The sequence below is a fragment of the Malaclemys terrapin genome, chromosome 13 (assembly GCF_027887155.1).
Source record: "Malaclemys terrapin pileata isolate rMalTer1 chromosome 13, rMalTer1.hap1, whole genome shotgun sequence".
Lineage (NCBI taxonomy): Eukaryota > Metazoa > Chordata > Testudines > Emydidae > Malaclemys > Malaclemys terrapin.
Genome location: NC_071517.1, coordinates 6,802,699 through 6,816,495, shown reverse-complemented (window position 1 = coordinate 6,816,495; position 13,797 = coordinate 6,802,699). Strand labels below are relative to the sequence as shown.

The 13,797-nt window shown below is 39.5% G+C and overlaps 1 protein-coding gene across 5 annotated transcripts in view; it reads left to right on the top strand.

Annotated features, from left to right (window-relative positions):
• CEP112 (centrosomal protein 112) overlaps positions 1–7,189 on the top strand; it is a 291,150-nt gene extending 283,961 nt beyond the window's left edge. For 2 of the 5 annotated variants that reach the window (XM_054048115.1, XM_054048117.1), the window contains 3 exons: positions 1,431–1,532; positions 5,192–5,256; positions 6,706–7,188. In XM_054048115.1, coding sequence (XP_053904090.1) covers positions 1,431–1,532; positions 5,192–5,256; positions 6,706–6,709 — 171 coding nt within the window. In that variant the 3' untranslated portion in view covers positions 6,710–7,188. Of the gene's footprint in view, positions 1–1,430; positions 1,533–5,191; positions 5,257–6,705 lie in introns of all 5 variants that reach the window. The other 3 variants (XM_054048114.1, XM_054048118.1, XM_054048116.1) reach the window with 3 other exon arrangements.
• Positions 7,190–13,797: the final 6,608 nt, after the last annotated feature.

Below are 13,797 nucleotides of genomic sequence, written 5' to 3'. Positions count from 1 at the left end.
ATATTTCCTTGATATATACCCATAATCATGTATAAGGAGATCACACATTGGTCTTTTGAAGGTGCTCACAGAGTCATTCCAAGTCCAAACATTTTAGAAATCTCTTTGAGCATTTGAATCTCCAACAGGGTCTTGAATTCATTGCAGCCAAAAGGGAAAGGTCAAGCAGAAAGCAAAAGCATATGGAGATTGCTGTAGTGTCAGATAATGTGCTTAGAAATTATTTTAAAAGAGAATAATCATTTCAAGAGACAGGCTTTGGTCCTACCCAAGTTAATACTTTTAGAGCTTAGTTAGAAAAATAGTAGATCAACAATTTTTACTCTGCTGCAGTGAATTTGACTGAAAAATGAGCTGTGAAGAAGGCAAGGAATGTCTTGCAAATTTTCCGTGTAATAATAAGTAAGACAAGATGCTCAAAATATCTAGATGGGGATTGACAAGCCATTAAACTATTCTGACTGCATCATTTAGCTGGAGGGCAATAATAGTCCTTGAATGAAGTCCAAGAAATGCCAAGCTGTAAATAAAATTTAGTTACATCCATGGACACAAAATGTTCCTCCTTACAAAACTTCTTAACTTCAAAGTGTTTTGAAAAAAATTCTGGATACAGAGTTATTTTGTCTCGTATATTAGGAGTGAGACACAAGCAATGCCTGTGGGCCTGAGCTAACGCCCATTGAAGTCAACAGGAAGGCTCCCATTGACTTCAGTGGCTACTGCATCAGGCCCTCTGCCCAGTCCCCAGCCTTGCTTTCATTAAAGCTTCCCATGGACGGATTAGAGGGAGATAGCCGCATGGCCCTTCCTTTCTCCTCTCACACCATGTCTTAACAGAGCCCCTACCGTGTCTCCTTTTCCTGCCCATTTTCTCCTCACTCTTTTTCTAGCTTCCCTCATTTTCCTTCTTCTTTTCTTTTCTGTCTACTTGTTTTCTTCTTTATCCTCTTTTGCTCTTTTACATGTTTTGGAGAACACTTTCTCCTCTCCTTGCTCCCCACCCACCCATCCACCAGTACAGCAGAACCTGCTCCCTATTCTCCCACTCACCAGAATTCTGCATGGCCCTGGGGATCGTAACTAGTGCCATACAAAGCTGAGATGAGTAATGAGAACTACAGCTGGTTGCATAAAGGGCACAGCAGGAGCAGAGAGGGAAGGTGGGTGACATTAAGGAGCTGCCTACCACTTTACCTGCAAAGGTGGGAGCATGCTTGCAGTGTCTGTGTGCGATGGTGGTGGGTAGATCTGCATTCTTACAGCTTTCTTCATCCATACTGATCCTCCCTTGCCCCCAACCCCCAAATTAGTCTTGTTCTGGCCTCCAAATTAGGAAACACTGCTCTAAGAAGAAGCTGACTGTGAAGATTCTCTCCTGCCTCCCCAAATTGGTTATGAGTCATTTAAATCTCTTTATTTAATTTCAGGTGACATACATACGACAAGAATATGAAACCAAACTCAAAGGTCTGATGCCAGCATCTTTGAGAAAGGAACTCGAAGACACCATTGCATCTTTAAAATCTCAGGTAAGATATCAGCACTCAATTGTCTCCAATTCTAGGGTTTAAATAACACTCATCTCTTTTATAAAGGAAACTATGAATGCATTAAATTTGGCAATATTGGATTGAGGTCAGTGATAAACTGGCAAGAGTCCAGTGCTTATCACACCATCACCTTTCTTCTAGGATCCCCCTTACCCCAGCTCCCTCATCTCGCTAGGTAAAGAGTCATCTCTCTTGAGCCAAGCGATTTACCTCAAATGCCTGCTGAAAGTAGAAAATAAAGTCAGCAGTGATGTTGCAACTGTTACCTTTTTTTCTCAAGAATATGCTGCTGAAGACAGGGTATGGTTAGCAACTGTCTATTATCAGTGTTTCTTCAGAAGAAGCTGTGTTCAACATGCACTGGTGTAATCTTTGTTTCCTTTGCAGCCTGCATAATAAAGCAGCCCTTTGGTTTTTCAGGTACTGCCTCAAAAGCCCATTGTATTAATTCCAAGTTTGGTTGATAAAGGTAATAGTGTTGATATAATATATTGACAAAGACATTTGATTTGGTACACACAACATTTTAGTTTGGATTTTAAGCAGGAATTCACTCAGGGAATCCTATGATCTATGTTGTGTTAGATAAAACGAGATGGTTCCTTCTTGTCTTAAAATCTATGAAACTGTAAATTAATTGAATGGCAGCACTAGAAGTAAGAATAGTAAAGATGAAGACAAATTGTTAAATGTCACTTTCTTAAATCAATGACTGATTATGTTTAAAAAAAAAAGCGTACCCCTTTGGTAGGGCTACTGGCCTAGTGGATAGTTTGGAAGCAGTAGATATGATATATCTTGATTTTAGTAAGGCTTTTGACACAGCCCCACGTGACATTTTCATAAGGAAATAAGAGAAATGTGATCTAGATGAAATGACTATACGGAGTGTTCCAGAACTGGTTGAAAGACCATAATCAGAGTAATTAACCATGGTTCACTGTCTAAAGGGGAAGGTGTATCTAGTGCAGTCCCGCAGGGGTCAATCCTGGGTCCGGTAGAATTAAATATTTTCATTAATGACTTGGTTAATGGAGTGGAGAGTAGACATATGAAATTTGTGGATGACACCAAGATGGGAGAGATTGCTAGCACTCTGGAGAACAGGATTAGATTTCAAAATTAACTTAACAAATTAAACAAGATGACATTCAATAAAGACAAGTGCAAAATACTGCATTTAGGAAGGAAAATGCACAATAGCTGGGTAGAAAATAGTACTGCTGAAAAGGACTTGGGGGCTGTAGTGAATGACAAATTGAATACGAGTCACTGATGTAATGCAGTTGCAAATAAGGCTAATATTCTGGGCTGTACTCATAGGAATATTGTATGTAAGACATGGGAGGTAATTGTTCCACTCTACTAGGCACTGGTGAGGCCTCAGCTGGAATAGCATCCAATACTGGGTGCCATACTTTACGAAACAGGTGGACAAACTGGAGAGAGTCCAGAGGAGAGCAACAAAAATAATTAAAGGTTTAGAAAACCTGACCTTTGAGGAGAGATTTAAAAAACTGGGCACATTTAGTCTTGAGAAAAGAAGACTGAGGGGGGACCAGATAAGTCTTCAAATATGTTAAGGGTTGTTATAAAGAAGACTGTGATCAATTGTTCTCCACGTCCACTGAAGGTAGGACAAGAAGTAGTGGGCTTAATCTGCAGCAAGGGAGATTTAGGTTGGATATTAAGAAAAACATCCTAAGTACTGGAATAAGGTACAAAGGGAGATTGTGGATCCCAAATCTTGGAGGTTTTTAAGAGCAGGTTAGACAAACAACTGTCTGGGATGGTCATAGAATCATAGAATATCAGGGTTGGAAGGGACCTCAGGAGGTCATCTAGTCCAACCCCCTGCTCAAAGCAGGACCAACTAAATCATGATAGGTATATTAGATCCTGTCTTAAGCGTGAGGGGTGGACTAGATGACTTCTAGATCCTTTCCGCCTTACATTTCTCTGATATTATAAATGTATGCTATGTATTGTGGTGATGTGATGTACAAACTCCACTCTGGGGAACAGAATCCTTCAGGAGCCATTCATGATCCACGTGGAATCATTTGAAATGCCAAGACATGCCATATGTTCATCAAATGCCAAAGGTTTTGGGGGGAGAGAGGGGAATGAAAGGTTAAACTGGTATCTGAGATGTTAAGAGCGTTAGTTTTTTCGTGCAGAAGTCAATGTTTTTTTGGCTCGGATTTATTTGGTAAAATATTGTTTGAAATGAAGTCGTTACTTAAAATCATGAAACTGATTCATATTTTTTGGTACATAAGATATTAAATAGACCCACATCAATTTCCAAGAAACACTCACAAGCTGATATAGATATACACACTCTCCATGTCCATCTCTCTCCCTGGAAATGGTTGTTAGTTTAATTTACTTACATTCTCTGTTTATAATGCATAAAGGTTAGTTTGTAACATTTTTTGCTGTGCATGGAAATTTCCCTTAGCAATGTCTGTCTTTAACAGAAATATGAAATTTCCAAAAGAGAGAGCTTTATATTCCCACATGCTAACGGTGACACAAGTTAATAGTTATGATGGCAGATATTTATTTATTACATGTAAAGGAATTTCCAGTGGTAGTGATATTTATTCTGATTAAAGTCACTGCAGACCAATAAAGGGTTAAGGATCTACCAGGATGATCTATTTCCAGTTGATAGTAAAAGGCCATTTAAAAGTATGGTTTACTGTTAACTTTGTCTGGTAGGAAGCATTCCATTGGGACAGATATAAGAATTCTTCACCTTACAGTGAGTTTTGTTTTTTAAAATTGAAACTGATATACCCCTGCAGGGCTTCTTTTGGATCAGCAGGATTTCAAAGGACTAAAAGTAACTCCAGACTCCTAAAACTGGGTGTTAACGCAGAAACACGTAGCTGCCGGCTTCGTTTGCAGCAATATATGGTAGTCACAAACCATTCAGTAAGCAGGGTTCTCTTCTGAAGCACAGGTGTCCTCGTCTTTGAAAATTGTTGAAATTCCAGTTTGAAAACATCAGAGGAGAACGGCAGTGGAATCCTTGCACCTGTCAGGATTATTAATTGTTCCTGGGGGGGTGACGGACCAAGAACTGTTAAAAATGAACAAATATTCACTGCTCAGCAAAGTTTTCTAAAACTTTAGTAAAGTTTAAAATGCATTGCCACAATTGTTCACTGCACACCCCCATGAGCTCTTTGTAAGCTATTCTAACATGGTAGTGCTACATAATATAAGCATTAATTCTCTCACACACCCTGTGAGAAAGTGGAATAGTGTTTTAACCATATTTCAGATGAGGAAACTGAGGTAGAGAAGTGAACTGACTTAGCGTCAGAGCTGGGATTAGAACTCAGCTTCTCAGTATAGCTCTGAGTCCAAAAAGTTTTCGTAGCTGCCTTGGCTCCTGACTGAGGGGGTAGGGTGCAGGATTAATGCTGTGGGTACACAGGCCAGGGAAACCACACTAGCAACTATCATTCAAACATCATGCTTAAATCCAGCTCACGTCTAAGGTGCAATTGAGGTTTCTCTAGTGTAAACTGGGCTTTAGACAGTAAAGTCAGTCTCCGTGAAATAAGTACCAAGTGATTCATTAAGATTTTATACACCACTTTCATATAGGATGTATTTTGTAGGTAAACTTTCTGCAGAAGAGAGCATCTGTCCTACAAGAAGAACTGAATGTGTACCACACCAGAAGGTAAATGAGTATCTTCTCATCAATTTGTACCATTTCACACCTGTGGGTCTCAGCTATTGAAGTTTTACAGCTTAATTAAAATGCTTACATATGGTTGCAGTTTAAAAAGAACCTTATTTTCAGTAAACAAGCTGTCTTCGAGACGTTACCCAGCTCTTCTAACCACACTGCTTAGTCAGTACTATTAGAGCAAGATTAGAGAACTTGCAGGTGCAATGCAAGTCTGGGCTTTGCCTCCATGTTCATGAGACAGGGGCACAGTGCACAGCTGCAGGCCTGCGGTGATGCTGCCTTCTTTTAAAGATAGAAAACGATGATGCAATTCTGAATATTACAGCTCACAGATTCAAAGTACAGGATCTTCATAAGCTTTAGATTTGTTTCAGAGCTGTACACCATCCAAAATAAATGACTACAAGTGTTGCAACAACAATAAAAAGATTCTCTGTGCCCTGAGAGTAAATGATTCACATGGATGATTGGGAAAAAGGAAACTTCCAAGCAAGGTCATTGAGGTTTTTTGTCCTTATAGGGTTCATTGATAATTGTATATCTCACATCAGGATTTCTGCAAAGAACAGGATGTGCACATATAAACAGCAGATATTTTAATGAAAACCATGTAAGATATAAAAACTAGTCTGAAAATATGAATCTTAAAAGGACTTTTTAACATTTTGTATATTTGTAGCTGAGAGTGATGATAAAATATGTACAGGGGTGTGTGTGTGTGTGTGTCTGCGTGTGTTCATATATTCTCCCTGAGATTTTGTATTATAGGAGACATTGTCAGATAAACATAATGATTCAATGTATTGATTTATCCCCAACATATCTCCATTGAGAGCAATGGAATTACACAGCAATGCTTTTGGCCCAAAAGTTTCCACTGAGCCAGTCAGTCAGTGTCTTCACACAGAGTACTAGCTGGCTAAGAGATTGGTAATGGTATATAGATCCAGTCATAGGTTTAGATCCAGGGCAATACTGACCAAAAGTTGAGCAACACATTTGAATGTGGCTTATGTGTAATGACGTTAGAGCCATTCTTAATGGAGGAGAAGGGTAGGAAAATTGACTTTACCATTGTATTCCAATGGATATACCTAAGGTTCAGCCACATTAGCAGTCTAGTTTGGAGAAGCTTGTACTGCTACAGGCTGTTCTGTGATTAACAGAGGACCAGGCCAGAATCTTTCACAAGGACTAAACTCATGCTTATTTGGGAAGGTGGGGGGGGGAGAGTATCATCTTCACACTGATTCATTAGCAGACCCTTCTTCGTTAATGTTGTGCAGTGTTTGGGAATACCTGATCAGCTTTTCAGTGCAGTAATATATGTGTGTGTAATACGTAGCATAAAGGGGCTAGATCCTGATTCGTGCCTATGAGCACTTTCTAATACAAATAATAGTAAGATTTAACTAAGGAGAGCATTTTCATTTTTAGGTAACTGCTGGAGCAGAGGAAATCGTTCAAGTGACAAATGGACAACTTTCAGCAGGTTTGAAGATTTGGATCTTGTCAATTAAACTGTGAGATCAGTGGCTGTTTTGTTAGCACAGAAAATGTAATTAAGCTCATGAAAGCACATCCATCCTTCATGCCAGTATTTTTTCAGTTGTATCTTACTTGAATTATTTTTTACCATTATCTTATTACAGATTTACAATTTTGGTATACTAAGTGTGTTTGTGTGTGTGCTCAATTTACTTATTGCGAGACTAAATTCCCTTGACTATTGATTTTGCTATTATTTCCTAATATCATTTTTATTCAATTTTATACATGATAAAATCATGTTTCTATTATTATTATTATTATTCAAAATTTTTAAAACATATTTTACATTGTTTTCATGTTCATATGTTTACATAATATTAAAATATTCTTTTGTACTTTTTTGTTTTGACATTGTTTGTGGTCCCTGAACATTTCATTTGCTGAAATAGTCATGGTGTTTGTGAGAGTTTTACATACCGTGATGTATTCATGGGGAAAAATCCTGTTCTGACTTCGGAAACGTCACACAAGTGCTGCCTCCAGTCACTATTCTGATTAATGGCCTTTAAGGGGCATCAGTGGGCATTACATGGACGAGGCAGCCACAGGACAGGGTTCTTTACCATGAAAATGCATTGAATTATATGGTGTATTTTGAAAAGATAAAAGGCAAATAAGGGCCCCTAGTCTGCAAAAACATATGTGCTTAACTTTAAGTATCTGAGTAGTCCCATTGAAGTCACTGGGGCTACCCATGTGCTTAAACCCTAGCAGGTGCCTAAGGGCTTACAGGCTCTGAGGCATTGAAAGCAATGGGAGTTGAGAGCACACAGCACCTACCTGGAGGCACTCATCACCTTCTAAGATTGGGTTCTTCTTTTCTGTTGTTCATATTGTTCAAGAATGGCCATTACTAGCTAGTTTTAATCCACAAACTGAGAAGTGGGGAATATAAGAAACCAGCTGTTTTTTCCTCTGTGTACCTCTGGCAAACATGACACAGTTAGTGGTCTGTGCACAGGATACGGAGACAAGAATTTACTGACAATGGCCTTGGGCAAGTTATTGAACTTCTCCCTGTCAGTGATAAATGGTGATGATAATCCTTAGATATCTTCCTCAGAATGGTGGTGAGAGTATTAATGTACACTGGACCCTCACTAGAACGTGGGATTTGGGATCCATGCGCGGTACCGCGTTAAAATGAATTGCAATTAAAGTAATTAAATTTGGGATCCATGGCCGCAACCGCGTTATATGTGAATTTGCGCTATATAGACACACGTTCTAGCGAGGGTCCGGTGTATTGCTATTTGTAAAGAGATTTGATGATGAAAAGGACTGCGTTGTTAAGCAACAGCGATGCAACTGACCTCTAGGGGCACTGTGGCATCCATGCTGAGTCCCCAGCTCACAGGCTGCTCCAGTATCCTCTCCCTTCTGGCATCTAGATAAATGAAGGAGGAAACTTGTTGGCAGACCAGATTATACCCACCCCCACCTCTTGGCAGCAGGACCATTGGGAGAGGCAACTTTCTGCCAGTTTTCACCCTCCCTTCCCACACATCACCTCTCCACCTTTGCTTGGTGCTTTGTTAATTGGGAGGCTGGTCCTGGCCTATGCATCCAGTACATCCCTCGGCCCACGCCGCTTCCAGCAGTTCCCATTGGCCTGGAGCGGCGAACGGCCGAACCTGCAGACGCAGCAGGTAAACAAACCGGCCTGGCCCGCCAAGGGCTTTCCCTTCACAAGCGGCGTCCCAAGTTTGGGAAAAACTGAATTAGTGATCCCACTGCTTTTGGATAAAGGTTCTTCATAGCTCTCAGATAATCAGAGAAGTAATGCAGCAGTGGCACTAAGCCCTGCCTTGGGTGATGGTGTGTTTTACTAGAGTGATGTGCCAAGATACGTTTAATTTGTTGTGGGTAGAAAAATTAAAAACTGTTTACTCGGAAAGACGTACGGCAACATTAATTCAACTCGTCAGAAGAAATTTCAAGAGTTCACTGAGTTGCAGATTATGAACTGAGTGGATTAGCTTTTGTAAATTGCTTTGTGTTGGGTCTGAGATAGAAGCATCTATTATGATGAAACCTCTTTTCCCAAGCACAAGTGAAATGAGATGTTTCTGATGATTAGCATGCTGCTAATATTTTTGCACCTATCAGAGTGGTTCTAGGGCTCTTGAAATCAGCGGAGTAGCCAAACTAATGCACATAAGCTCCGTTGCACATGGATCCCTGAGTAGACTGAATGCAGATCTGAATTTCATTATGTACCAAGGAAATGGGTTGCTAACGTCAGCGATGATCTCAACAAACAGTTTAAGAATGAGCGAGAAAAGCAAAGCTTGGTCAATTTGAGTGTTTCAGAGAAAGTACTGTGGAGGCCAAGGGTAAACTAAACCAGGATCTGGGGTTCACCCCATAAAATGAATTGCTGTAATTTTTAAAACATTTCTTACATTAAAAAAAAAGTTGAGGTTTGTGCCTTGGCTGTAATTGGTCTATGATCAAGAGGTATCACACTGGGATGTGATTAACTATCAGGTAACAGTTGGTTTCACGTCTGTAACTCTTACTGCTGACTGGCTAGTCAAGGCCCTCTACCCCAGTTTCACCTGCTAGCAAAAGAGTTGTCAGCTGAAAGTGGCTGATTTCACCACACAGTAAACACACTGTAGCAAAGCAGGCTTCTTTGTGGCTTGATGACGGCTCTATTTGTGCATTATTATTTTACTGATTTTTTGCAGTAGAAAGATGACTGTTTAATTCTGTATAAAAAAATCACACAACTAATTTTTTTTTAAAAAAGACATCAAATCATTCACCAGTGGTGAGGGAGTCCTTGCCCTTATCAAGGTGAAACTTTGTTTCACTGCCGCTTACAGTTCTTGTGATACATGTAACAAATGTTTATTTCTCTTAAAGTTGGAAGAAAAGGGATAGAACCCCCACCCATCATCAAGCCCAGTGATAAGCAGTCTTAATAGAGAATGTAGCAGGGATCTGACTTTTTAAAATTATCTTAATGCAAATCACAATTCACTGAAGGCACTAGGCACTAATTAATTTTACTAGGTCTCATTCTGATGGTAGAAAGGGAAGCTAGAACATCAAGTATCATATGAAAAAGTTTCAGAACACAAGGTCATTTTAATTCGTACTTTCTTTCTTTTTTTTAAAAAAGAACTGTCTTTTCTCAGCTTTGATATTTTGTTCAGAAATGTCGTTTCTTTTAAACCTTGTCATTAAAGAAGGTTTGCTCTTTAAAGTGCATTATCAAAGAGTGCAGAAATTGCAAGTTACTGAAACTAAAATGCATGATCAGTTTTAAGTCCACCAACTAAAGCCCACTTAAAATGAAATGTACTCTTGTGCTGGTGGCTTCTTTGATAAAGCCCGTGAAAGATACAAAGTTGGTCAGTTCAAACCAGGAAAATAAGATAATTAAGTAAAACTTTTTTCCTACATTTGAAATTACTTTTATGGATGATAAGCGTTGAGGGGACTGATTAAGGGCCCAATCCTGCAAACGTGCTCTCACATGAGAGAGAACAGATAACTCTGTAGGGTCAGGCTCTTACAGAGCAATTACACAGTCATCATATGTGAAATTTGAGAATTTGGAATAATGTACAAGCCGGACCACCAAGTCTGCATTTCAGAATGTCTTTTTTTTACCATTTGTATGCCACAACCATAACATAAAGGAGTGCAGGTCTTGTGCAGTGTACCTGCTTTACCATTTGTGAGTATTTCAGATTCCCCTCTTTTTCTTGGTGCAGGTTTTCCCCTATAAACTGCTACGCTTGGTTACCAGGCTTTGGGTGCTTTTCTAGCTTCAAGGGGACACTGATAAAATATGGGGGAATGGAGAATTTTCAGTGACTTCTCATAATTCTGTTATTCGCAACAAAGGAACTTGAATTTTCATTTGACATGTTTATACTCAAAATCTTTGAAATAATCAAAGGGATATTAACAATCAGAGAGCAGGTGGTGGAAAACCATCATACAGACCAATTTATTTCTACCAAGAGCCATTAATGTACCAATCTCTATCAATAAGTGCTGCATTGTACACTATGATAGCACATGGTGATCAGTTGTTTAGCCACTGGCATTAGAGGCTTGGGGCCTGGTTCTTATCTCTCTTTACTCTAGTGTAAATCAGAAGTAACTTCATTAAAACTCAGTGGAGCTACACTTGAATTAAAATGGTGTAAGTGGAAACTGTATCAGAATCAGGCCTGAGGCCTTCATTAGTTACATTTCAGCATTATAAACTGCTTAGTCTTCCTACCTCTCCACTTCCCAACACCTAGTGAACTTTTTACTGTTGATAGTACCAGGAGTTTCTGTTCTCACGACCAATATATATTTAACATTAAAGCTGGGATTTTCAAAGGGAGTCGAGTGGCCAGACCACATTGATTTTCAGGGGGATTTAGGCACTTGAAAATGCTAGCCTAAAACAATATCATGTATAGGCTGACTCATGATTATTCCATATGTTCTAGAGGCCTAGAGCTCAGTGGGAGGGGAAGAATATAAATTTAAAATGTGAGCTGATGCATCAGAATCGACATGGAAGATGGGTATTATTGTACAGGGCTAAAACCAAGCAAATATACATGTTCCTGCTCATGGAATGAGTTAAGTGATAGGATAGTTATCTCCCACACTTGGTAGATAAGTTAAACTTGCAACATTTTTAACTTACTAGCTTCTATGTCTCAGGTTGGCTCACTAAGGATCAAATTCTGCTCCCACTGATTTTGATATAAAACTACCACTACTTCAGTGGGAGCCAGATTTAGGCTTATTCAAGCAAAACTGCCCCCGACCTCAAATTAGTCAAGCTTTGCCTAAGAAAAGTCTTCAAGATCATGACCCAAGATGAAATTCTGGCTCCACTGAATTCAGAGAGAGTTTTGTCATTGACGTCAGTGGAGCTAGGATTTCACCCCCTGTTGGTTAATCTGCGGCCAGTTCCATCCCATCCCTTTTGATATCCACTGTCCTTTCTTTTCACCTTTCTCTCGATCCCTTTCCTGCATAATTGGAAATGTCCTACAGCTGTATATGACTTCAGACAATGGAATTTTGATGGTTACTTTTATGACAGGTTCTTTCATTTAACTAGTGGGGAAATCAAAGATACACAGAGGGCATTTGTGAAGGTAGATATGTCCCTAAACATCATGTTTCCCGCAGAAGTGTGATCTAGTCAAAATATCTAGAAGAGGATTCCTAATTCTGTAAGAAATCTGTCATTGAGAAAGTGATCCTGAGCCTATAAAGAATATTACTTAATATCTTTGTCCTTTACCATGGAACAATGCAGTGGGACTAGAGCTCCCCGATGTTATGAATAAGCCATATTTAATTAGACTTATTTCATTGTCCTTTAGCTTTTATAAGGAAAGAAAATTAGTTTGGAGACAGTGGATTACTGTCAAAAGTAATCCTTAATTTTTTATTTATTTGTTTGTTTGTTTTGTTTTAAGAAACTGTATTCCTCTCCACCACTACTTCAACAGGCGGGAAATCCTCTGCACAGGAAAATGCCATGTAAAATGCATAGGGTTACAGCAGGGTGTGCTCTAATACTTAAAATCAACAACTCAGCACAGCAGCTACATTGCAGATATCCACATTTGTATCTCAAGGGCCAAGGAAATCATTCAAGATTATGCATTACGATAAAATTCTCCTGTATACTCTATATTGTACTACAATCCCTTCATTGTCTTTGGGGCTGCATATACTAAGGATTCCAAACAGCACAGCAACTGATTGATGGTTACTCTGAAGGGCAGAAGCTTGGCCCAGCTGAAGACCCATAAGAGTTTTAATATGAACTTCAATGGACCAAGGAGCAAAACCTACAACCCAAAAATTGGACTTCAGAACTGATCAGTTTGTTTTCTTGACACTGAAACCCATTATCTCTGCATAAAATGGAATAAAGTCCCTTTCTTCAAATAGGGCTTCCTGGAACAAGGAAATAAGCCAGAGGGTTTATAAGAGAATGATTGGGGTGAGGGGGGCTCATGTTTGTTAGAAAGTTAATGGGCCCATTTCTATTTCATGAACACACACCCTCAAAAAAGTTGGAGCCTGAATCTTTATTAGGGCTGTGTTTAATTGTATTCAGGAATGTCCTTACATCATCTGGCATTTATTTGGGACGCTCACTTGTCTTCTACTAATTTGCTTCATCGGTGTTGAGTGAGCTGGCATTTCAATACAGATGTGGATCTATAGGTCAGTGGAAAAATATTCTAAGCAGGCCTCTCTTAAATATATACATAAGACTGGGCTTCCCTCACCCCATCCCCCCAGTACAGTAGATGGTACTTCACTTTTCCAAAATTGGTTTTATAGGTAGGGGTGGTCTTGTGTTTAAGGCACAGAACTGGGAGAGCAGAATCCTGTTCCGAATTGCCATAGACTCAGTCAGCATGTTGTTTCAACACGAGAACAGTCGCTTCTTCCAAGACAATGAGAGGCTAAAGTAATGTTTATAAAGCACAATGAGATCTTCAGATGGAAAGAAGATAGAAGTGCTAAATTGTACATGTGTGTGTGCACTTCCATATGTAAATAAATTAGCATAATCACTGCTCCTATCCCAAGCTTTGAGTGCATAAAGAATGTAATATTGTGCTTTCAAAGATTACAAACTCCCTTTGATCCAATGCCAACATTAAAGTGCTCTCCAGCCCACAAAGCCTGAGATCTCCCTTCCCCCACCACACCTCACTTCACTCCTCTCCTAAGGAAGTAGATTTTTAGACAGGTTTTGCAATGTGCTCTAAAGGGGGATAATAAGTTTTAGGGGGCCCTCCACTAAGAATGCCTCATGCCCCAGACTAATAGAGGGATCTCATAGATCAGTCGCTGGTTAAAAGGAAACAAAGGAAGGAATAAATGGTCAGTTTTCACAGTGGAGAGGTAAACAGCAGGAAGGATCTGTAGTGGGACCAGTGCTGTTCAGGTAAATAGCGATGTGGCAAAGTTTGCAGATGA